At 50.5% G+C, this 22073-nt stretch overlaps 1 protein-coding gene across 7 annotated transcripts in view; it reads left to right on the forward strand.

The window, feature by feature from the left end:
- Window positions 1–22073, forward strand: part of Unkl (unk like zinc finger) — a 44211-nt gene that overhangs the window by 10840 nt on the left and 11298 nt on the right. For 4 of the 7 annotated variants that reach the window (XM_052758706.1, XM_052758707.1, XM_052758709.1 and 1 more), the window contains exons 3-10: window positions 754–930; window positions 2058–2191; window positions 7039–7174; window positions 8713–8830; window positions 10446–10530; window positions 11934–12016; window positions 13946–14005; window positions 18049–18226. In XM_052758706.1, coding sequence (XP_052614666.1) covers window positions 754–930; window positions 2058–2191; window positions 7039–7174; window positions 8713–8830; window positions 10446–10530; window positions 11934–12016; window positions 13946–14005; window positions 18049–18226 — 971 coding nt within the window. Of the gene's footprint in view, window positions 1–753; window positions 931–2057; window positions 2192–7038; window positions 7175–8712; window positions 8831–10445; window positions 10531–11933; window positions 12017–13945; window positions 14006–18048; window positions 18227–21124; window positions 21360–22073 lie in introns of those variants that run through there. The other 3 variants (XM_052758710.1, XM_052758714.1, XM_052758713.1) reach the window with 3 other exon arrangements.

Here is a 22073-nt window from a genome sequence, read left to right on the forward strand (position 1 = left end):
TTGCTCACTTCGCGGTTTTTTTTTTTTTTTTTTGGTTTTTTCAAGACAGGGTTTCTTCTCTGTGTAGCTTTGCGCCTTTCCTGGAACACACTTGGTAGTCCAGGCTGACCTCGAACTCATAGAGATCCGCCTGGCTCTGCCTCCCGCGTGCTGGGATTAAGGGCGTGCACCACCACCGCCCGGCAACACTTCGCGGTTTTTTTTTCCCCTTTGTGTTTTTTGTTTGGTTTTTTTTGAGACAGGGTTTCCCTCTGTAGCCCTGACTGTCCTGGCACGGTGTTCTGTAGATCAGGCTAGCCTCGAACTCACAGAGATGTGCTGCTTTGCCTCCCCAGTGCCGGGATTAAAGGCGCCACTACCACCTTGCTCAGTTTGCTTTTTTACACAATCCAGGATCACCTGCCCAGGGTTGGAACTGCCCACATCAATTATCAGTCAAGAAAATGCCTCCCAGATTGGCCTACAGGTCGGTCTGATGGAGGCATTTTTCTCAGTTGAGGTTCCCTGGTCTCAGATGACCCTGGCTTGTTTCCAGTTGACAGAAAACTGACGAGCACCAGTAGCAGTGCATGGTGTAAAATATGGAAAGGTGGTGGGGCCAGGTACTCATTCAGTAATGTCATCCTTCTGTCAGAGCAGCCCTCGGTGTGCATCAGTGTAGAAGCAGCTTCTGCCAGTGGGAGGCAGGGGGAGCGCAGGGTCAGCTCCGAGTCTACAAGAACTAGTCTGTGTGTTCACCCCTCTGCTTCCCAGATGTCCCTACCTGCATCGAACAACTGGGGACACTGAGCGCAAGTACCACCTGCGCTACTACAAGACAGGCACATGTATCCATGAGACAGATGCACGGGGCCACTGCGTGAAGAATGGTCTGCACTGTGCCTTTGCACACGGGCCCCTGGACCTGCGGCCGCCTGTGTGTGACATCAGGTGAGTAGGGTGCTTACCTAAGGACCGGCTTCCTCCCTTGCTGCTTCTGGGGTCTTTGTTTCAGAGCATCTGTTTCCGAGTCCCAGTTTTATTTAGTTACTGTTTGGGTACAGGATCTCCTGTGTATACCACACTGGCCTCGGCCTGGCCTCCTGACACTCTTTGGGTGCTAAGATTACAGAGTTTGAGCCGGGCGGTGGTGGCGCACGCCTTTAATCCCAGCACTCGGGAGGCAGAGCCAGGCGGATCTCTGTGAGTTCGAGGCCAGCCTGGTCTCCAAAGCGAGTTCCAGGAAAGGCGCAAAGCTACACAGAGAAACCCTGTCTCGAAAAACCAAAAAAAAAAAAAAAAAAAAAAAAGATTACAGAGTTTGCCACCGTACCTGTTTATGGTGTCTAAGGATCAAACCAGGGTTTCACATGCTGTGCAAGCACTGTACCAACTGAGGTCCATCCCTGGCCTCCCCTCATCTGTTCTCTGTTTCCTTGTGTATTGTGAGACACAGATAGGGACAGAGGTGTAATGCTTTCTGTCTAGACAAATGAACATCATGTGTGCCCAGCTGCTGTGGAAAGTAGATCCTTTCTGAGCCTACACCTTTAATACCCTAACATTTGGGAGGCCAAGTCAGGCTCAGGCTGCCACGAGTTCAAGCCCTATCTGCAATATAGGGTGACTTAGTAAATACCGGGACATTCTGAGCTACAGTAGAGTGAGCCCCTCTCCTCCTCCTCCTAAAAAAAAAAAAAAGGCCAGGGTTGGTGGTGCATGCATTTAATCTCAGCACTCAGGAGGCAGAGGCAGGCGGACCTCTAAGTTTCAGGACAGCCTGTTCTACATAGCAAGTTCCAGTAGAGCCAGGATTACATCGACCCTGTCTAAAATAGGGGTGGGAGTGGGGCAGATCCTTCGTAAACGAACCAGCTCTAAAATTGCAATTTGAGATGGAACTGGTGTCCCAAGACAAGGCTGCTGTGCTTGATGCCACTACGGTAGTTTGGCCCTAAACCTCCAGGTAGTGCCAGTGAAGGGACAGATCGGGTGGCTCTGGAGCCATGGGTTCTGCTGGCTTCCCCACCTTCAGGGACTCTGAGGCCATAACTGCTGTGCTGTGCTTTTGGTTGCAGGGAGCTTCAGGCTCAGGAAGCCCTGCAGAACGGCCAGCTCAGCAGTGGGGATGCTGTACCTGATCTGCAGCCTGGGGTCTTGGCCAGCCAGGCCATGATCGAGAAGATCCTGGGGGAGGATCCTCGGTGGCAAGGTAAGCCCAGGCTTACTGCAGTACCTCCAGGGAGAGCCGTGACCTTTCACTTGGTACCTGCTCTGTTCATGAGTTCTTAACATAGCCTACAGGAGGGTCAGATGGAAAAACCAAGGTTCCTCTGTCCACTGCTAACCGTTAGCCATTTAGGAAACAGATGGCCAAATGGGAATTGAACCCAGCCATCTGGTCCCAGAATGTACTGACCAGTAGCCTGTCGTCTTGGTGGGTGGTGTTGGTTGGCTGTGGGGTTGAGGGAAGTGTCAGGGCCCACAGCAACTTCAGGCAGCCTGTTCCAGCACATTGCCAGCTGGTGTCTGCTACCACCTACACCATTAAAGTCGGATCCACCTGCCTAAACCTGGGTTTCTGTGGAGCTGGAGCTTAAATCAGATGTTTGTCTGTCCTTGGACTTGTCCCTTGTGGCTATGAAACCCATATTCCCTGCAGGCCCCATGAATGATAGTTGTGAAGAGTAAAAGTCTTGTTTTGTGGTAAAATCTGCATAAAAATCACCATTTTAGGGGTTTGGTAGATGGCTTGGGGAATAAAGTGCTTGCTGTATAAGCATTGGGGTCTGAGACTGGATGCCCAGCATTCCTGAGAAAACCCGAATGTCACAGTGCAGGCCTGTAATCCAAGCAGTAGGGAGCTGGAGACAGGAGGACCCTGAAGGCTTGTTCTCCAGTCAGTTCAGCTAGTTGGTAAGCTCTGGGTTCCAAATAATAAGGGGAAAGGGGCTGGAGAGGTGACTCAGCAGTTGACGGCATGGCTGCTCTTCCAGAGGACCAGAGTATGTTTCCTAGCATCCACATGGCAACAGTCTGTAACTCCAGTTCCCGGGGATCTGATGCCCTCTTCTGGCCTTCATGGGCACCAGGCACACACATGGTGTACAGACATTCATGCAGACAGACACTCTTATACATAAAATAATAAATGTTTAAAAATAAAAAGATGAGAATGCCAAAGGAAGACACTTGATGTCAACCTCCGGCCCCCACATGTGCATTCAAGGACATGTGCACACACAGACAGGAAATTCCATATTCAAGGGTAGTCCTGTGTGTTACCCATGGACTGTGAAGGTTTTTCTGTTTTTGTTGTTCGGTTTGGTTTGATTTTGTTTTTTTGAGACAGGGATTCTCTGTGTACCTTGACTGTCTTAACTTGCTCTGTAGTCCTGGCTGGCTTCAAACTCATAAAGATCCACCTGCTTCTGCCTCCAGGGTGTTGAGATCAAAGACCTCCATCACCATACCTGGCTTTTTTTTTTAAGATTTGTTTTTATTATTTTCTTAATTATCTATATCTGTGTTGGGGGTATGTCCAGTCTATGAAGTTTTTAGCAGTGCAGTAAGTCTTGATGCACCTCCTCCAACTTGCTCTGCTCAGGGCTCTCTAGGTTGTAAGTAGTATGTTCACATCGTAGATAGTCCAGCTGTGGGTTGTATTCCTGCAGTCCTCTTCTCTCATTGGATAAAATGAACAGAGCTAGGTGTGGTGATATTTTATTTGTACGTCAATAAATAAAAGTTTGCCTGGAGATCAGAGGACACAGCTAGCTATAAACAAAGTCAGGTGGTGGTAGGCAGTAAAGGCACAGGTTAGACAGGAAGTGCTGGTTCGGTTCTCTTGGGAAGCAACAGCGGTGTGGTGGGCTAAGGTTAGTTGGTGGCTATTCTTATTTCTCTGATCTCCATGGCTTTCACCCCTGTATTTGGCTCTGTGTTTCTTATTTTATAAGACTGTTTAGAAATTCGTCTGCAGCTAGGGGCCAGAGGCTGGATAAATTAACAGCATGACTGTGGAGCTGTTTCTGACTCCGTGTCCGCCTCTTGCTGTGGTCCCCCTACTGTGCTGGCTGGCACCACTGAGACTCCCACTGTCCTCTTCATTGTCCCAGCGGGCTCAGTGCTGACAAGCTCTGGCCTATTATCACATTGCAGGTGTTGGGAGAGGAGAGGGGGCACTGCTTGCCCAGTCTCTGTTGCAGAGGGAGACTTGCAGTGGCCTGTCCCAAAGTCACAGACAGCTAGAGGTGTGACAGTCAGCTAGAGGATGGTGTGGCAGCAGCTTCATGTCTGGCTTTGCGTGTTTTTATCACCCTTGTTCAGCAGCTTCTCTGTTGGCAGGATCTGTTCTCCTCCTCCAGGCAGGCAGCTGGTCCAGTGCCACAGGTGGGAGGTGAGAACCCCCACGTCTCTGTAGGGTAGATTTGGAAAGAAAGGAGGTGATTTTCAGGGAATCTTTACTCGTGTGTCTGTTTGCTAAGGGTTTTGTTTTTGTTTTTGTTTTTTGTTTTGAGATAGGGTCTCACTAATGTAGCTTAGGCTGACCTTGAACTCACAGAGATCCACCTGCCTCTGCCTCTGCCTCTCCAGTGCTGGGATTAAAGGCGTGTGCCACTGCTTCCCAGCCTTGTTTTGTGTTTGTTTGTTTGTTTGTTTTGAGACAGGGTTTCTTTGAGTAGCCCTTGCTGTCCTGGAACTCACTCTGTAGACCAGGCTGGCCTCGAACTCAAAGATCCAACTGCCTCTGTCTCTCAAGTGCTGGGATTAAAGGCGTGTGCCACCACCGCCCAGCATAAAGTGAATCATTTTTAAGCTGAATGTTGATGATGCACACTTTGTGATTCCAGCACTCGGGGAGGTGGATGAAGGATGATCATGAACTCAGACCCCGCCTAGGCTACATAGCAAGAGTGTTTCATAGAGTTAACATAGATACTGAGCGGGGCGTGGTTGGTATATACCTGTATTCTTACCATTTGGGAGTCAGTCTGAGCAAGATTGCAAAATCTAGGCCTTCTTGAGCTACAGAGCCAGCTTGGGCAAGTAATAGGACCCTGTCTCAAAATTGAAAGTAAAAAAGGGTTGGGTTTGTGTAACTCAGTATTAGATCACTTGCCTGGGCTCTAGGTCCTAGGTTCGGTCCCCAGCACTTCCCTAACAAAAGATCCAAGGTTTACTCTCCAGCACAATCTGAGCAGAGCATGGGGGCTAACACCTCTGATCCCAGCACTGGGGAGGCAGACACAGGAGGTTGAATTTGAAGCCAGCCTAGATTACGCGTAACCTCTTTTTAAAAGAAAAAAAAAACAAAAATGTTAAGCATTTTTGAAAGTAAGAATTTCTTCTCCTCTCCCATCATCATCATCATCATCATCATCATCATCATCATCGTCATCAGAGGTGGGAGTGGGCATTCAAATGCTATGGTGCTTAGGTAGAGGTCACAGGACAACTTTTGGGGATCAATTCTCTCCGTCCACTGTGGGTTCCAGAGATTGAATTCAGGTTGCCAGGTTTATGCAGTAAGTGCTGTTACATGCTGAGCCATCTCACTGGCCTAAAAGTATTTTTAGTCACTGCAAACTGAGAAGAAAATCCAGGCCTATGTTCCTGTGCATCCCAGCCTTATTGACAGCATCCACAGTAAAGCCAGACCTCTGGTGCACTGGGTAGACCTACCCTGGCGAGTCACCACCCAAGTCTGTGGAGCTTGGGGTTACATTTCAGTAAGTTGACTTTTTCTTACGGGACTAGAAATAGTTCAAGAAAGAGAAGACATCCCTGAGAATGGGAGTAGGTCAGCGAGCCGAGGACAAACATAGTCTCAAAAAAGCTGTTTCTGGCGGGGCGGTGGTGGCGCATGCCTTTAATCCTAGCACTCGGGAGGCAGAGCCAGGCAGATCTCTGTGAGTTCGAGGCTAGCCTGGTCTCTGTGAGTTCGAGGCCAGCCTGGGTTACAGAGTGAGTTCTAGGAAAGGCTCCACAGTTATGCAGAGAAACCCTGTCTCAAAAAAAAAAAAGCTGTTTCTGTTGTTGGTGTGGGGTAGGTGTGTGCATGGCTGTGAATATGTGTTTGTGGACAAGTGAATGTGCATTTGTGTATATATGGAAGCCAAGGTTGACATCATATGGTGTCCTCTGTCACTCTTTCCCCTTTTATTCATTGATAAAGGGTCTTTGAATTGTTCCCACAGCTCACTGGATCTGCATTCTGAGTGATGGAATTACATGCAGGCTGGCATGCCTGTGTGGAATTTCCATAAATTCTAGGATCTTAAGTCTGGTCCTCAGACAGCAATCACTTAAGACCACTAAGCCGGTGCACACCTTTAATCCCAGCATTCGGGAGGCAGAGCCAGGCAGATCTCTGTGAGTTCGAGGCTAGCCTGGTCTACAGAGGGAGATCCAGGACGGGCACCAAAACTACATGGAGAAACCCTGTCTCCAAAAAAAAAAAAAAAAGACCACTAAGCCATCTCCTCGGCCTGTCAGTGGTTTTTAATATGGTCACACAGTGTGTGATCATCACTTCACTGTCATTTGAATTCTCTTCCTTTTTGAGATAGGGCTTCATTTCACTAAGGCTTGCCTTGAACTTGCCATATAACCAAGAATAACCTTGAGTTTCTAATGCTCCTGTCTATGCCTCTCAAGTGCTGGGATTACAGGCTGTCCCACCATGCCTGTATTGTGCTAGGGACTAAGCCAAGCTTGTGCACGCTAGATGAGCCCTCTACTAACTGAGCTATATTTCCAGCCAGTTCCCAAAGGAATCCTATCCCAGTTAGCAGGGCTTCCCTGTCTTCTGGTGCTCTTTCATCTCTGGGTTTCTCTCCTCTGTACGTCAAATGAATGTTGGTCATACTCATAGCCTTGCGCCTGGCATCTCCTACTGCAGTCCATAGTACAGCAGGTCTGGTCCTTCCTCACGGGTGAACTGTGTTTGTTTATCTACTCGGTGGTGATGGATGTGTGACGGTCTGGGCTTTGGGCTGCTATACCTGATGTTACTGTGAGCACTAAAGGCCAGGTTTTCTTGCATCTATTTTACAGACAGTAACTTCGTACTGGGCAGCTATAAGACGGAGCAGTGCCCAAAGCCACCACGCCTATGTCGCCAGGGCTACGCCTGTCCACACTACCACAACAGCAGAGACCGCCGTCGGAACCCCAGGATGTTCCAGTACAGGTGGGTTCAGGGGCCACAGGCAGGAGGACCCGGAGCCATCTCCCAGGTGTTCCCCATCAGGGGTCTGCTCTGGCTGTAGAATATGTCTTTACTGTAACCACTGGGCTGACTGCTGCTACCCCCGCTGCCTCAGTTCATCTGACAGACGCAGGGCCATGAGGCTTCTTCACTTCTTTCCTGTGGCTCTTGCACCCCATGCTGGGGAGGGGGAGCATTTTCCATGCTGTTGCTGTAGCGATGTCCACTCTGAGGAGATGTCCACTCTGAGGAGATGTCCACTCTGAGGAGATGTCCACTCTGAGAATTCTCCCATTGAGGAGTCCCTGCTCAGCAATGCTGTCACCCCATAGGCAAGGAAGCTGTCTTAAAGGGCTGGGCTTGTTACAGACAAAGTAAAGGCTTGAACAGCTGTTGTAGGGATAAGTGAGGGCAGAGCAGGGGCCTCTCTCTCTCTGTACTCAGGCAGGTTCTCACGTGATCCTCCCACTGGCAGCCTTGTCTGGGGAACACAGCTGGGGATACCCCCTGCAGCCTGTCCAGTACCCTTAAGTGTTTCTCCTGGCCCTTCTGGTAACAATGCACCACCCTTATACAATGTACCACCCCTGTAATGTAAGGAAGGGCTGTGCATCACCCAGCAGTCACTGCACCTTTGGATTTAGTGGGATGTGAGATAGAGTTCACCTTCCAAAGTGATAGCAGGGCACTGAATCTGGAGACTGAGAGTTCTAGGGGTTGCTGAACTTCTTGCCCTCTTGATTCTCAACTGCATCTGGGTTGGGGTCCCACCAGGCTGATGGTCACCCATCTTCCAAAGCATCATCTACTCTGCCTCCAGCTGCCCCTCTCTGTGTTGCTGGCCTCTCCTTTGGGCTTGCAGTCTGCACTCCTGGTGGCCCAGGCCCCAGTCCCCACAGGTTCCTCCTTCAGCCTGTTGAACCTTTTCTGTGCAGAGGGCTACTACCCTCTCCTCTTTGTAATAATCCCATGTCCCCTTGAGTGCCCAGATACACCTGTTCTTATAGATGAATGGAGATGGTGGATTTGTGACTTCACTGCTTTCTGAATAGATTCAGGGTCAGGAGACCTGAGTAGAAAACCAGGAATAGTACACATCAGTGGTGTCTGTCACCACTGCAGGCCTTAAGAGGACCAGTGGACGTTCTTGTAAAAAGGATGGGAAACCGGATAAAGGGAAAAGAGTCCCAAGCGGGGAGTTCTGACTATAAACCCCAAGTGAGTGACTGTGAAGCCGCCAGAAAGTGTGGGAAGGGTGGGGGGTGGGGGTCACTTAAGCTGATTAAGAGTCTGCAAACAGCAGGCATCAAGTCTCAGATTCTACTTTGCTGAAGAAGACAGAGCCCTGGGCCAACACCCGCTGTGGGTCCCTCACCCCCTTCACACAGGCGGCCCTGACTCAGATGGCAAGTTCACCCTGTTTTCCTTTGCACCCCTGAGTGGGAACATGGTCACTGTAGTTCACCTTGCCCTCTGCCCTCTGGATTCTGAGCACACGGGGCTCACTCTTCCTCCTCTAGGTCTACGCCCTGCCCTAGTGTGAAGCATGGTGACGAGTGGGGCGAGCCCTCACGGTGTGACAGTGGGGACAGCTGTCAGTACTGCCATTCCCGTACGGAGCAGCAGTTCCATCCTGAGGTAGGCACGGGGCAGGGCCTGGATGGAATGATTGGCAGCTCAACAGGGGCTTGCTGTGTGTGGGATCATCACCGGAAGGGCTTGTAGGACCAGAAACGTCACTCAGTGCACATTGTTGCGTTACACTGTGAGATGTATTAAATTAGCCTAGGAGGGGTTGGGGAAGGGGGTTGGGGGAGGGAGGCAGGGATGACCCCCATGGAGTGAGGATGACACTTCCCTTTCCCAGAACAGGGAGTCTGAGCAGGGAGTGACCGTTCTTACTAGAGGGTTCCTTCCCCTTGCTACTGGTACTGGCTGCCCTGTTGGCAGTACCTGTTGATGTCCAGCTGGTCCCGTGTGGCCCACAACTCCACCCTGAGTGCCATGTGAGATGAACTGCCTGCCCTGAGACTCTCTCTTGAGGATGTTTCAGGGGTTCAGAGGTCACCACCAGGATGATCAGAGCTGTCTGTCCTGTGGCATGTTCTCGATAGGTGTTTGGCCCTGCCCTTGTGAGTTCACCTTGACTACGCAGTCACCAGGCAGAACACATTTAGATTTGAGTTAAAATGAGGAAGCAAAAGGACTGTCCTTGGAGCCCTGAGTCTGCAGGGAGCTGGGGCTACGCTGGAGGACCTGAAGGAAGTGGGACTCCATGCAGACAGAAGTCTGCTAGTGCAGGGGTGCTGTTGTCGTGCCCTTACCTGAGCCTCTTTAGTGGGTGATACAGTTTTGGTGTCTGGGCAAGTGTTGGCCCTTGGGGTAGAGTTCCTGGTGTCAAGGCTTGCCTGTCCTTTGTCAGGTCCCCATGGTGAGTGTGGTACCCTAAGTGAAGTGGTGAACAGTCTAGTCACAAGGTAGATGCTTGTATTCATTGAGCAGGCTTTGCTTGAGCGTCTGCTGTATGCCAGAGTTAGACCCCTCTTCAAGAGATGGCAGGTATCAGAGTGACTTGGCCTGGAGGTCTGATGGACAGGTTTGGCCCTGACCGATACGTTCTTCAGAGGAGGGTTTTCAGGACCAAGGGCATCTAGGGGCGAACTGTGTGGTGGCCACCTTTCCATCACTAGAAAGAAAAGGTTTGTGTAGCTCGAAGTTTTGGAGGTTCCTATCCATGATCACATGGTCCCATAGCTTTGGGCCTGCCCTGCCTCCACAAGAGCATGCCTCATTGTTCTAGGGGCCACCCACTAGGCCCTGACTTGTCAAGGTTTCACCATCTTCCAGTGCTGAGAACCAGGCCTTCTGTGAACTTTTGGAGACACCGCATATCTGTTCTGCAGCTGGAAGTGCCCGCACAGTCTGTGATGGCCGGTGTGTTCCGAGCAGCCAGCTGTACGGTCTGTGATGGCTGGTGTGTTCCGAGCAGCCAGCTGTGCGGTCTGTGATGGCTGGTGTGTTCTGAGCAGCCAGCTGTGCGGTCTGTGATGGCTGGTGTGTTCTGAGCAGCCAGCTGTGCGGTCTGTGATGGCTGGTGTGTTCTGAGCAGCCAGCTGTGCGGTCTGTGATGGCTGGTGTGTTCCGAGCAGCCAGCTGTGCGGTCTGTGATGGCTGGTGTGTTCCGAGCAGCCAACTGTGTCCTTCTCCCAGAAACCCAGATCAATAAGCTTCTGTGTTTTGTCTTATTTCCTAGATCTACAAATCTACAAAATGCAACGATATGCGCCAAACCGGCTACTGCCCTCGGGGCCCCTTCTGTGCCTTTGCACATGTTGAGAGTAAGTAGACAACCCCCCCGCCTCCTGGGGCCACCTCAGCCACATTTCTCATTCAGCAGCTCCACAGAGTCTCACTCAGTTTTGGCTCATCCAAAGCCAGCTTTGAGGACCAGGAAAGAGTGACCTGGGCTCTGGCCACATCTGCACGTAACATCATGCCCATTTAGATGGCTGGGGTGGGGGCTCATGCCACATGGCTGGACCTGCCTTGCCTTTTGTACCTGAGACAGGCTGGACCTGTTAAAACTTAGAAGGACACTTGCCCCAAGGCCTGCTGGGCCCCACCTACCTCAGGGACAGCCAGGTCTGTTTGTCATTCACTTGCTCACCTACGCCTTGCCCTGAGCTACTGTTCTAGTGGGACTGAGTGGCAGTGGCTTTGTGGAGTCTTATCTGTCCATGTAGCTGGAGGAAACACCAAGGTCTCTTAGTTAGGCTTGGCCAGCTGTCCCAGAGCCTCGGAGCCAGTAATTGTCACATAGGTACATAATAGATTCTCTAGAGCTGTCCCCAGCTCTGGGGTTTGGACTCTGGGGGTTATAAAATAGTTACAAATTCAGACTTCACTTTCTGTCTCATTTGGGATGGCAGCTGTTCTGTTCACACTTGACATGTTGATTTTCCTATTAAAGTTACTGAACCCAATGGCACTGTTTGGGGTCTAGAGAGATGGATCAGTGGTTAGGAGCATGTACCGCTCTTGCAGGGGATGCAAGTTGAGTTCTTTCCCAGCGCTCACTCAGGAGGCCCACACCACCAGGGGATCTAATGCATTCTCAAGGACTCCTGTGCACGTACCCACACAGAGACACACATCATACACATACTTAAAAGTAGACTTTTAAAAATAGGTTGGTTTTTATGTACGTGAATGTTTTGTTTGCCTGTATTTATGTGACCACACGCATGCCTGGTGCCTACAAAAGCCAAAAGGTGTTGCATTCCTGGAACTGGGTTACAAATGGTTGTGAGCTACCATGTGAGTTCTGGGAACTGAACGCAGGTCCTCTGCAAGAGCAACAAATGTTCCTAACCATCAAGCCACCTCTACAGCCCCTAAAAAGAAATCTTAAGAAAAAGAAAGTGGGCTGGAGAGATGGCTCAGAGGTTAAGAGCACTGGCTGTTCTTCCAGAGGTTCTGAGTTCAATTCCCAGCAACCGCATGATGGTTCACAGCCATCTGTAATGAAATCTGGTGCTCTCTTCTGGCCTGCAGGGATGCAGGCAGAACACTGTATGCATAATAAATAAATGTAAAAAAAAAAAAAAAAAAGAAAAAGAAAAAAAAAGTTCAGTGGCTCTCTGAGGGCCGGCCTGCCATCCAGAAAAGGGGAAGTGGTTGTAACACCAGCCTGTGCTCTCCACCTATCCCCTCGGTGCCAACTGCTCTTTCTTCTTGGTAGAGAGCCTGGGAATGGTGAATGACTGGAGCTGCCGTGATCTCAATTCCAACAGCACCTCGGCTTACAGCAGCCAGCCTGGAAGTGTAAGTGGACATTGCTTGGCTTAATCACACTGTTGGGGACAGAGATAGGATGACATTTGGGTTGTGTGGTTGGAGGCAGTCTACATGTGGAGTTGAGGTTCCTTCTAGAAGAGTCTAGAAAAATCCTGGCTCCATTCTTGCGTGGGCTGGAGCAGGACACGCTCCCGGTGTGCTGACTGGCGGGATCTTGCTTTAGCAGGTGCCCAGTGCTCTTTGCCTCATCTTTGCAGATGCCTTGAGCTGTCGGGTCCCTAGGCAGTGGGAGGTCATCAGCAAACAGTAGCTGATGTGGCATGCCTCGTCTGTGTTACTTGACACTCCCGTGTGTTGGATAAGGGCATCATGTATCTGATGGGTAGGATGAGGATGGATGGTCTCATCGTACTTAGAAATCACTTCCTATCCGTGCCAGTCAGCCACTAGAGTAAATCCTGAAGAGGGCTCCCAATATGGGGACAGGCTTCTCAAAAATGGACTAAAACTAGTATTTGGTTCTAAAACTGTTTGAATAATATTGAAATATTATTCCTGAGTTTCCTGGGCAGAGGTGGCATAGACCTTTAATCCCAGCACTAGTGAGTCAGAGGCAGGCGGATCTCTGTGAGTTCGAGGCCAGACTGGACTATAGAGCGAGATTCAGGACAGCCAAGGCTACACAAAGAAACTCTGTCTCAAAAAACAAAACAAAACAAACATTACTGAATTGATTGAACAGAGCCACTCTGCTTAGCTTGTGCCCTTTGGGTGTCGCTGCACTGTCTTCCCGAGGCCGCTTGTGTCGGGTGGACCCTGGGTCTGCTGACGGGCCGCTGAGACTCTGGAAGTGTTCTTTGTGACCGACAGGCCAGCATCTGAGTGTCCTGGGTACACAGGTGTGCTCTGCTGGTGTTGGCTCGGGACCCGGTGCAGCCGTCAGACTTCGAGAGTGCATCGCCAGTGCCTTCCGTGACGCTCCTGCCACTCTGGTGTCAGTGAGCTGTCCTGGGTCCCTTCCCCGGAGTGTGTGGACCATCTGGGTTGAGAGCCTGTGGAGGCAGCATCTCCACACTCAGGCTTTGGTGCCTGGGACTCTGCTGGCACTGTGTACCCAGAACTTGCCACTTTTCTCTTGGATTTGTCACAAAACCCTCACAGGGCCACTAAAATGCCTGGAGCGATCCTCCCTCAAGAAGGTAGAGCTGGGTCTCCCTGGCAATACCCACACTCCTGTGCAGTGTCAGCCTCGATGCTGTTTGGGTCAAACAGGAGACCAGCGTTCTTAGTTCTAGTCTCCAGCCTGATGCCCTTGAATTTGACCACCTCATCTGAGGGCCTGTTCAGTGTGGTGAGTCCATGAGCCCATGGCCAGGCCTTCTTCTTGAACAACTCCTTGACTCCTGGTGCCTGTGCAGTGCCCCACAGACTGTCAGTCCTGAGTGATCCAGGTGTGGGAGGGGCTTTGGTACCATGAAAGCACCTTCTTGGTTTCACGAGTCTTCCAGGACTTGTACTTTCTTGGTGTTTTGTTTTTGGTGGTGTTTGTTAGTTTTTGCTTTGAGGCAGGGTCTTTTTTTTTTTTTTTTTTTTTTTTTTTTTTTTTTTGGTTTTTCGAGACAGGGTTTCTCTGTGTAGCTTTATGCCTCTCCTGGAACTCACTTGGTAGCCCAGGCTGGCCTCGAACTCACAGAGATCCACCTGGCTCTGCCTCCCGAGTGCTGGGATTAAAGGCGTGCGCCACCACCGCCCGGCTAGGCAGGGTCTTATTACATAGCCTAGGTTGGTCTCAAACTTAGCATCTTCCTGCTTCAGCCTCCTTTGTGCTGGAATTACAAGCCTGAGCCAGCACACCAGTTCCAGTGTTTTCTAAATTCTAAACAAAGTGTAAGTCTGTGTGTTTTCAGAAGATGTCTCCTCCTTGCCTTTCCAACCTGAGCGGTCCTTCTCTTGCAGGCCAAACGGAAAGACTCCCCCTCTGAAGGAAGCCAGAAAGCTAGTGAGGACAGCAAGCAGGTACAGTTCTGGGGCCACACGGCTGTGCAACTGGAGAGCATGGCTTTCTAGGCCTGTCCATACACTGTGTGGTCTTGCTCCACCACTGAGCTAAGTCCCCAGCCCTAGTGCCCATGTGCTCCGTAATTACCTTCCTCTTATGCTTGGATTTGTGTGTCTGTTGTTTTGTTGTTAAAAAAAATTTAAGCCGGGCAGTGGTGGCGCACGCCTTTAATCCCAGCACTCGGGAGGCAGAGCCAGGCGGATCTCTGTGAGTTCGAGGCCAGCCTGGTCTCCAAAGCGAGTTCCAGGAAAGGCGCAAAGCTACACAGAGAAACCCTGTCTCGAAAAAACCAAAAAAAAAAAAAAAAAATTTTAAGCCAAGTGGTGGTGGCGTATACCTTTAATCGCAGCACTCAGGAGGGGCAGAGGCATGTGAATCTGTGAGTTCCAGGACAGCCAGGGCTATACAGAGAAACCCTGTCTCAACACACACACACACACACACACACACACACACACACACACACACACACACACACACACACACAAATATGTGTCCTTGAAAACAACAAAACCAAAGCCTTGTGGCATTTTTCTCTGGGGAAACACAGGCCTTTCAGAGCCTGTATATCAGCCAGCTACAGCCACTCTATCAGTGTCTCAGGCAGAGGCTTAAGTAACACACTCCATTTCCAAGGGATTAAAGGTGTGCATCACCACCGCCCGGCTTTCAGCCTACTTTCTTTTTTTTTTTTTTTGGTTTTTCGAGACAGGGTTTCTCTGTGTAGCTTTGCGCCTTTCCTGGATCTCGCTCTGTAGCCCAGGCTGGCCTCAAACTCACAGAGATCCGCCTGGCTCTGCCTCCCGAGTGCTGGGATTAAAGGCGTGCGCCACCACCGCCTGGCTCAGCCTACTTTCTTATAGAACTCAGGACCACTAGTCCAGGGATGGCCCACCCACAATGATCTGGGTCCTCTCCCATCAATCACTAATTAAGAAAATGCCCGGGGACTAGAGAGATGGCTCAGTGGTTAAGAGCACTGACTGCTCTTCCAGAGGTCCTGAGTTCAATTCCCAGCAACCACATGGTGGCTCACAGCCATCTATAGTGGAGTCCAATGACCTCTTCAGGCATACATGTGTACATGCAAATGGGACACTCATAGAAAAAAAAAATACATAAATAAAAGAAAGAAAAAAAAAAGAAAGAAAGAAAATGCCCAGAGCTGGAGGGATTAAATGATGAAGAGCACTGGCTGCTCCCCCAGAGGACCCGAGTTCACTTCCTAGCATGCACATGGCAGCTCACACCTGTCTGTAACTCCAGTTCCAGGGGATCTGACAGACACACACTCAGGCAAAACATCAGTTCACATAAAATAAAAGTAAATAATTTAAAAAATAATAATGAAAGAAAAAATGCCCTATACCCAGATCGTGTGGAGGCGTTTTCTCAGTTGAGGTTCCCTCCTTTCAGACGACTCTAGCTGTGTCAGGTTGACATCATCTGGTCAGCACAGCTAGTATGTGAGACCCTAGGTTCAGTCCCTAGTATCACCAGGAAGTACATGCTTCAGAATGATGAAGGGCCAACCAGTTGGTTCAGCAGGTAAGAGCTTGTCCCCATGTGTGATGACCTGGGGTTGACCCCTGAGACCCACAGGTAGAGGGGGAAAACTGACTCCCATGCACTGTCCTCTGGCCTGCACACACATGCATCCCTACACATATATTCTCTCTCAATAAACAAAATTAATAAAACCCAGAATGGCTAAATGATTACTTTTATCCCATGTGTGTATAGCTGTCTGTCTGTCAGTCTCCATCCATCCATATATCTATATCTATATCTATGTCTATATCTATCTACCTACCTATCTATCTATATTTATATCTATACATATGTTTTGTTGTTGTTGTTGAGACAGGGTTTCTCTGTGTACCTCTGGCTGTCTTGGAATTGGCTCTGTAGACCAGGCTGGCCTTGAACTCACAGAGATCCACCTGCCTCTGCCTCTGCTTCCTGAGTGTTGGGATTATAAGCATGTGCCACCACCACCTGGCATCCTTTGTATATTTTAAAAACAGAAAAGAAAAGAGAAGGAAGAAAGAAAAAAAGGAAGGAGAGAGAAAAGCCAGGCAGACGAAAGTGGCCTGAAAGGGGGAATTTCCCTGGTGGTGTCTCTCTGGCCCACTGTGTCTGACTTTCTCATCATTTTGACCTTGAACGGAAAGGATTTTCAGGGTCAAGCAGTCTCCTAGCATCCTTACATGGGGAAGAGGGATGCATTCTCTGCTGGTATGATTGGAGGGTGTTGTCATAGTATGTACCACTCTGAGGCAGGACTATTTTGGTTTCTTGAAGACCATGCATGGTACCACATGCACTAATGAGAACCCCAGGTATGGTTGTCCCCCTCAAACACATCTGGGAAGAGAGGATGGTACCTCAGTGCCCTAGGCAGGTCCCAGTTCCTCAGGCTGTCTGTCAGTTCCCAGATGGGGCCCTGGTGTCCCACAGCCCGGCTAGTATTGTTGCTGTCCTCACAGTGTGGGTGAAGAGATAACCTGCCTGAGCTACCATCTGGCGCTCTCCACTGCCTCAGACCAGCTATGTTGATGGTTTGGCAGTAACATCCTGCCACCTTGCAAGTTCTCTGCGTTCTTGGTCTCTGGTTTAAAGTCTAGGAAGGTTTTGTTTTGTTTTAATTTTTATTATTTTATAGTATGTGTTTGGATGTTTTTTTGTCTGCATGTCTGTCTGTGTACCACGTGCATGTCTAGTACCCACAGAGGCCACAAGAGGCCATTGGATCCTTGGGAACTGGAGTTACAGATGGTTGTGAGCTGCTATGTGGGTGCTGGAAATCAAACCTGGGTCCTTTGGAAGAGCAACTTAACTCCTGAAGTATTAAAGTCCCAGAAGTGACAGAGCATAGATTTTTTCCTGGGGTTCCAGGCAACAGGCCTCTCTACTAAACCAGGACCTTGTTGGGGGGTGACATGTTCCCCATTATTTGGAAAGAGCTGCATGTGTTTCTAGTGGTATTGGACTTAGGTGAAGTCTGAAGTTTAAGGTAGACAGGTGGAAGGGGGCAGTAGTGATATAATCCAAGATGCTGGCCTTTAGGCTGCTCTGGGGTGGCCTTCAGTCTGACTGATTGGGACCACCTCACCTCTGGACTGGGCCCACTGGTGAAGGGGATGGCTGAGAGACAGCACAGGTGCCTACAGCTTCTGTACCTGGTACCTGCATGATATGGTTACCGCTAAGCTGTTGATTGCCCGCTGTGACGTGTGATCTTATGTCTTAAGAGAGCTGGTTCACTTCATGCTGGTAGCAGTTTCTTTCAGCCTATGACCAGTGGCTGTGACTTGCTGGTAGAGAACACCTGTCCTCTCTTTGACCCAGACACCTCTGTCACTCCTGAGTGTGGGGTCATTGGGTACCCTTGTGGGACTCACGGGGAATGTGAGTGCCCTGGCGATGGCTCAGGGAGGTGTGGCGAGGCCCAGGATGCATGGGCTGCTTTTTCTCGATAGAAAGATCCCAGCTTCAGCACACAGTTGGATTTTGGTGTAAGTGTCCATTGTACTGAGACATGCTGAGGGCCAGCAGCTCTGCTGCTTTGTTCCCTGAATCTGGCCTGGGCCACATGTTTGTTATCGTATGACTTGTTGTATCTGTTGTCTATCAGATGGAGATGGTACCGGTTTTCCTCAGTTTTTCACTTTTCTGGTCACTGGGTGGGTAAGCAGTGGGGAGGGCCACAGAGGCTCCTGGGAGGCTGGGGAGAAGGGTTGGCAGGCCCCCAGCCCCTGGCCTGTCACAGGTTTTATGTCTGCTAAGACACTTTCCACATCTGTTTGCCTGAGTGACAGCAAGACAACCTGTCGTGGTCAGTGCATGCAGCAAACGGTTCCCACCCCTCTGCAGCCCCGAGACACTGGCTGTCCTTGTGTGCTGCTCTGTGGACGTTGGCAGCCCATCCACCTGCGGTGTCTCTGCTGCTGTGGTACTCCCAACAGCACCTGCTCACACTGTTTGTGTTTTTGAACAGAACCACCTCGCTGTGTTCTCAGTGCTTCACCCACTGGCCCCCAGCATAAGCTCCAGTGTGGCATCGAGTTTGGCGTCCAGCACTGGCTCAGGTAGCTCCTCTCCCACTGCTCTGCCTGCCCTCCCTGCCCGGGCCCTCCCACTGGATCCAGCTGGCAACACTGTGGAGGCAGTCCTCGGTAAGTCCACACTTCTGTACCTCTCACAGCGTGTCACACTGTCTGTCGTAGATGTTCAGGATGCACTGCTCTGTAGAAAAGCCGTTGACATGGTTCTGTTGTCTCTCAGTTTGATTCACTCGTGCTCTGCAGTGCTCAGAACGGCAGCATATGTGGAGCCCGCATCAGATACTGCACAAAACACCAAAGAACCATGGCAAGTGGACCTTCTGTCCCAGAGGCCAAAGGGAAAGGAGGAGGCTAGTGAGAAGTGGCAATGGAAATCATGATGAATTAAAGGTGGGGGTGATTGGGGCTGGAGAGATGGCTCAGCGGTTAAGAGCATAAGCTGTTCTTCCAGAGGTTCTGAGTTCAGTTCCCAGCACCCACATGATGGCTCACAGCCATCCGTAATGAGATCTGGCATACATGCAGACAGAATACTGTATACATAATCAATCATCAATAAATCTTTTTAAAAAGTGGGGGTGATGACAGGGTGAAGAGGAGAGTGGTAAGGAAGCCTGGAGCAGATAACACAGCCAGCTGTTAGCTTGCAGCCAGCTTGCTGGATTTTTTGGTGCCTGGGAGTCGTTCAGTGTGGTGGTAGCTGGGCTAGGATGGTGTATCAGGGCCTGAACAGGAGCCAAGAGCGTGGGCACAAAGGCCAGGATGAGTTAAGCAGATGGGCTGAGGCCAAGAGGAGTGAGGGCCTGCATTCCTGTGTACACAGGTGCTTGTGAGTCAGTGCTCTGAGCTGCCGCATTCTGTGGTCCCCAGGGCCCTAGTTGACCCCAAGCCCGAGTTGTTTTGGTTTGGTTTGTTTTTTTTGAGACAGCGTTTCTCTGTGTAGACCAGGCTGGCCTCAGATTCACAAAGATCCTTCTGCTTCTGCCTCCTGAGCTCTTGGATTAAAGGCTTGTGCCACTACCACCTAGCGTTTTTTTAAAAGATGTTATTTGCTTTTATTTTATATATATATATGAGTTTGCCTAAATGTATGTCTATACTGCATGCATGCATTGCCTGTGGATGCCAAAAGGAGGGAATTGGTTCCCCTGGAAATGGAGCTAGAGATAGTTGTGAGCTGCCTCATGGGTGCTAGAAATTGAACATGGGTTCCCTGGAAGAGCAGCTGGTGTGCTCTTAACCACTGAGGTATCCTTCCAGTCCCCAAAGCCGGTATGGCCATGGGAGGTACAAAGAAGAATGGCATTTGTGGTGATTTCAGAGATGAGGAACTGGAAAGGTAAGCCCTCTAACTTGAAATAGGTCATGCTGCCTAGGGACCCAGAGTAAAGATGTCCATGTTGATGCACAAGTAGGCAAGCCTTACCTAGAGGACACAGAGGTGTCACCATCCCACAAGACAGCACAAGCTCTATCCACGTAGGCCTGCTAGAATCCTACATCGGATGCAGGTTGAGAATGATGCCACTAGTGCTGGAGGAGGCGAATTCCCTCCACCATCCTCAGGGACATTAAAGACAGTCCTGTACTCCATAGGGACTGAGGGGGGGCCTGGAGCTGGTGGCTGTGCTGCTGAGGTCCCTTCCACCACCACCACCCCCCTTTTTTTGGTTTTTCAAGACAGGGTTTCTCCATGTAGCTTTGGAGCTGTCCTGGAACTCACTCTGTAGCTCAGGCTGGCCTTGAACTCACAGAGATCCGCCTGCCTCTGCCTCCCAAGTGCTGGGATTAAAGGCGTGCGCCACCACCGCCCGGCTCCCTTTGGTTTTCTAGTGTAAAAGTAAAGAGGATACATAACAGAAGAATGTTGAGGGAAAGTTAGATTCCCATCCCTGAACAAGCAGACTGTGTGGGCTCACCACGGTGAAAGGTTGAACCAGGTGCTATGAACATTGAATGAATCTCAGAAAGACCTGAATTGTCAGGTGTTTCAGATTGACAGATGTTAACGTATTTGCAGTAGTTTCCAGCCATCATTTAATATGCAATGCATGGTTTTAGCCGCAGAGTCAGAAAGTTGTAAAGTGCATTTTAAATTTTTTTTGCATTACGGGGAATGAAACCCAAGGCCTCAAGTTTGGTAAGCCGCCTGTCTTCATTTACAGACACTGTATTGTAGTTGCTGCTTCCTAGTTAAAATAGTGAATGCTTCCTCTCCTCACTGCTGAGGTCATATGTAAAGTCATCTAGTTGGGTACTGTAATCTCAGTGCTTGGGAGGCTGAGGCAGGGGGATCACTTTGAGTCCTTCTAGACTGTACATCAAGACCCTCCCTGTCTCAAAACAAAATCATAGCTGTAAGAGTCCCATCTTCAGCATTGCCTGGCACAAGTCAGTGGCTGTCTTCCCAATGATGGGTATCCATGGTTCCTAGGCACAGGGGCAATCCCTGCCTCTACCCAGTAGCTAGCCTGACCCACATGTCGCGGCCTCATGGGGTTGGCCCTCATTCTGCGTCTTTCAGTTTTAAAGGGCTGGCCACGAAGAGGGGAAGACTGGAAGGCAGTGCCTCTTTTGGGTTTCCTTCTAATTAAATAAGCCAAGTGCAGGGCCTGCACATATAAGAGGGGCGGGGCGGGGGGGGTGGGAGCGGAGTGGTTCTGTGGTCAGTGTGAACACGCCTCTGGCTCTTGGCCACAGGGGTGTGAGCTCCTATGAGCGTTCCCTATGCTCGGCCCATACCCCCTCCCCCGCCCCGCCCCCCGTTTCCGTCCCCACCCCCCACCCCTGCTAGTCAGGCTTTCCGCGAAAATCTTGTCCTCTCTAGCACACCCGGTAGGCGGGTGCTGTGGGGGCGTGGCCTGGTGCTCCGGGGGCAGGGTGCACAGCGTGAGTGGGCGGGGCCTGCGCGCCGTTTCGGCCAGCGGCTGGCGAGGGCGGAGCGCGAACCAGGCAGGTTTGAATCCTCCGTGACAGCCGGGGCTGCGGAGGCTATGAGTCAGCATTGACAGTGGCTGCGGCAGATCCTGGTCTCGCGTCAGCCTGGCACCAAGTTGTGGGTCGTCATTTCTCAGCGCTTTGGAAAAGCAGGCATACGTCCTCCCTCCTCCCGAGGTGTGCATCCCCCTCTCCGGTGCGTGTCCTCCAGGAGGCTGCTGTCCTACACTCACGTCCTCCCTGGTGGCGTTCCCCCTTGACTGGTATCTCCCCTTGAGATCGTCCTGGTCGGCCAGCGTACCCCCAGGTGAAGTAACAGCTGGTAGTTTCCCTTCTAAGTGTACCCTTCCATCTTGGTGCGCATCTCTTCCTTTCAAAATGCATGTCCGTCCAGGTGCATGTTCCCTGGAAACCATGTACCTCATTCACCGTGAGAGCATGAGATGGATACCAGGTTTTTCAGACTGCAGAAAAGGTTAACTTACATGCCTACTCGTAAGAACTTGCTTTTTGTTGGTGCTGCTTACCCAGGGCCCTGTTGCCCTCAAGGTGGCCCTCCTGCAGCCTGTCCCTAGAGTACTGGTGCCTCCAGTTCCTCCTAACTATCCCAGTTCAGAGTGCAGGTATGCTGGTTGCTTGGTGCTCCTCTGTTCTGTAGCTGCAGATAGGGAAGGCACCCATCCTGTCTTGCCTTCAACTCCTTCCCACAGTCTGTGTGGTCTGTCACTTTGTGTATCCCTGATCCTGGGGGACTGCAGCACCTTTTGAATGTGCTGTGTCATATTGGGAACTGGGGATACCTGGGACAATACTCAGCAGTTCTCTGCTGGTTGCTGTTGAGGTCCAGGTGGCTTCAGGTCATTTGGTGGAGCCAGTTCTGAGTTAGGCGACACAGACTGGCCCTCAAACATGTGTAGTTTGTGAAATGAGGCTCACCTGGATTGCCTTTTTCTAAGTTCGTTTTTCCTTTAAGTGTGATTCAGAAGTACTGGGTCTGATCATTGGGAATATTAGGGTTGGT

Source organism: Peromyscus californicus, unplaced genomic scaffold (genome assembly GCF_007827085.1).
Source record: "Peromyscus californicus insignis strain IS unplaced genomic scaffold, ASM782708v3 Scaffold_3__1_contigs__length_106647218, whole genome shotgun sequence".
NCBI classification, from domain to species: domain Eukaryota; kingdom Metazoa; phylum Chordata; class Mammalia; order Rodentia; family Cricetidae; genus Peromyscus; species Peromyscus californicus.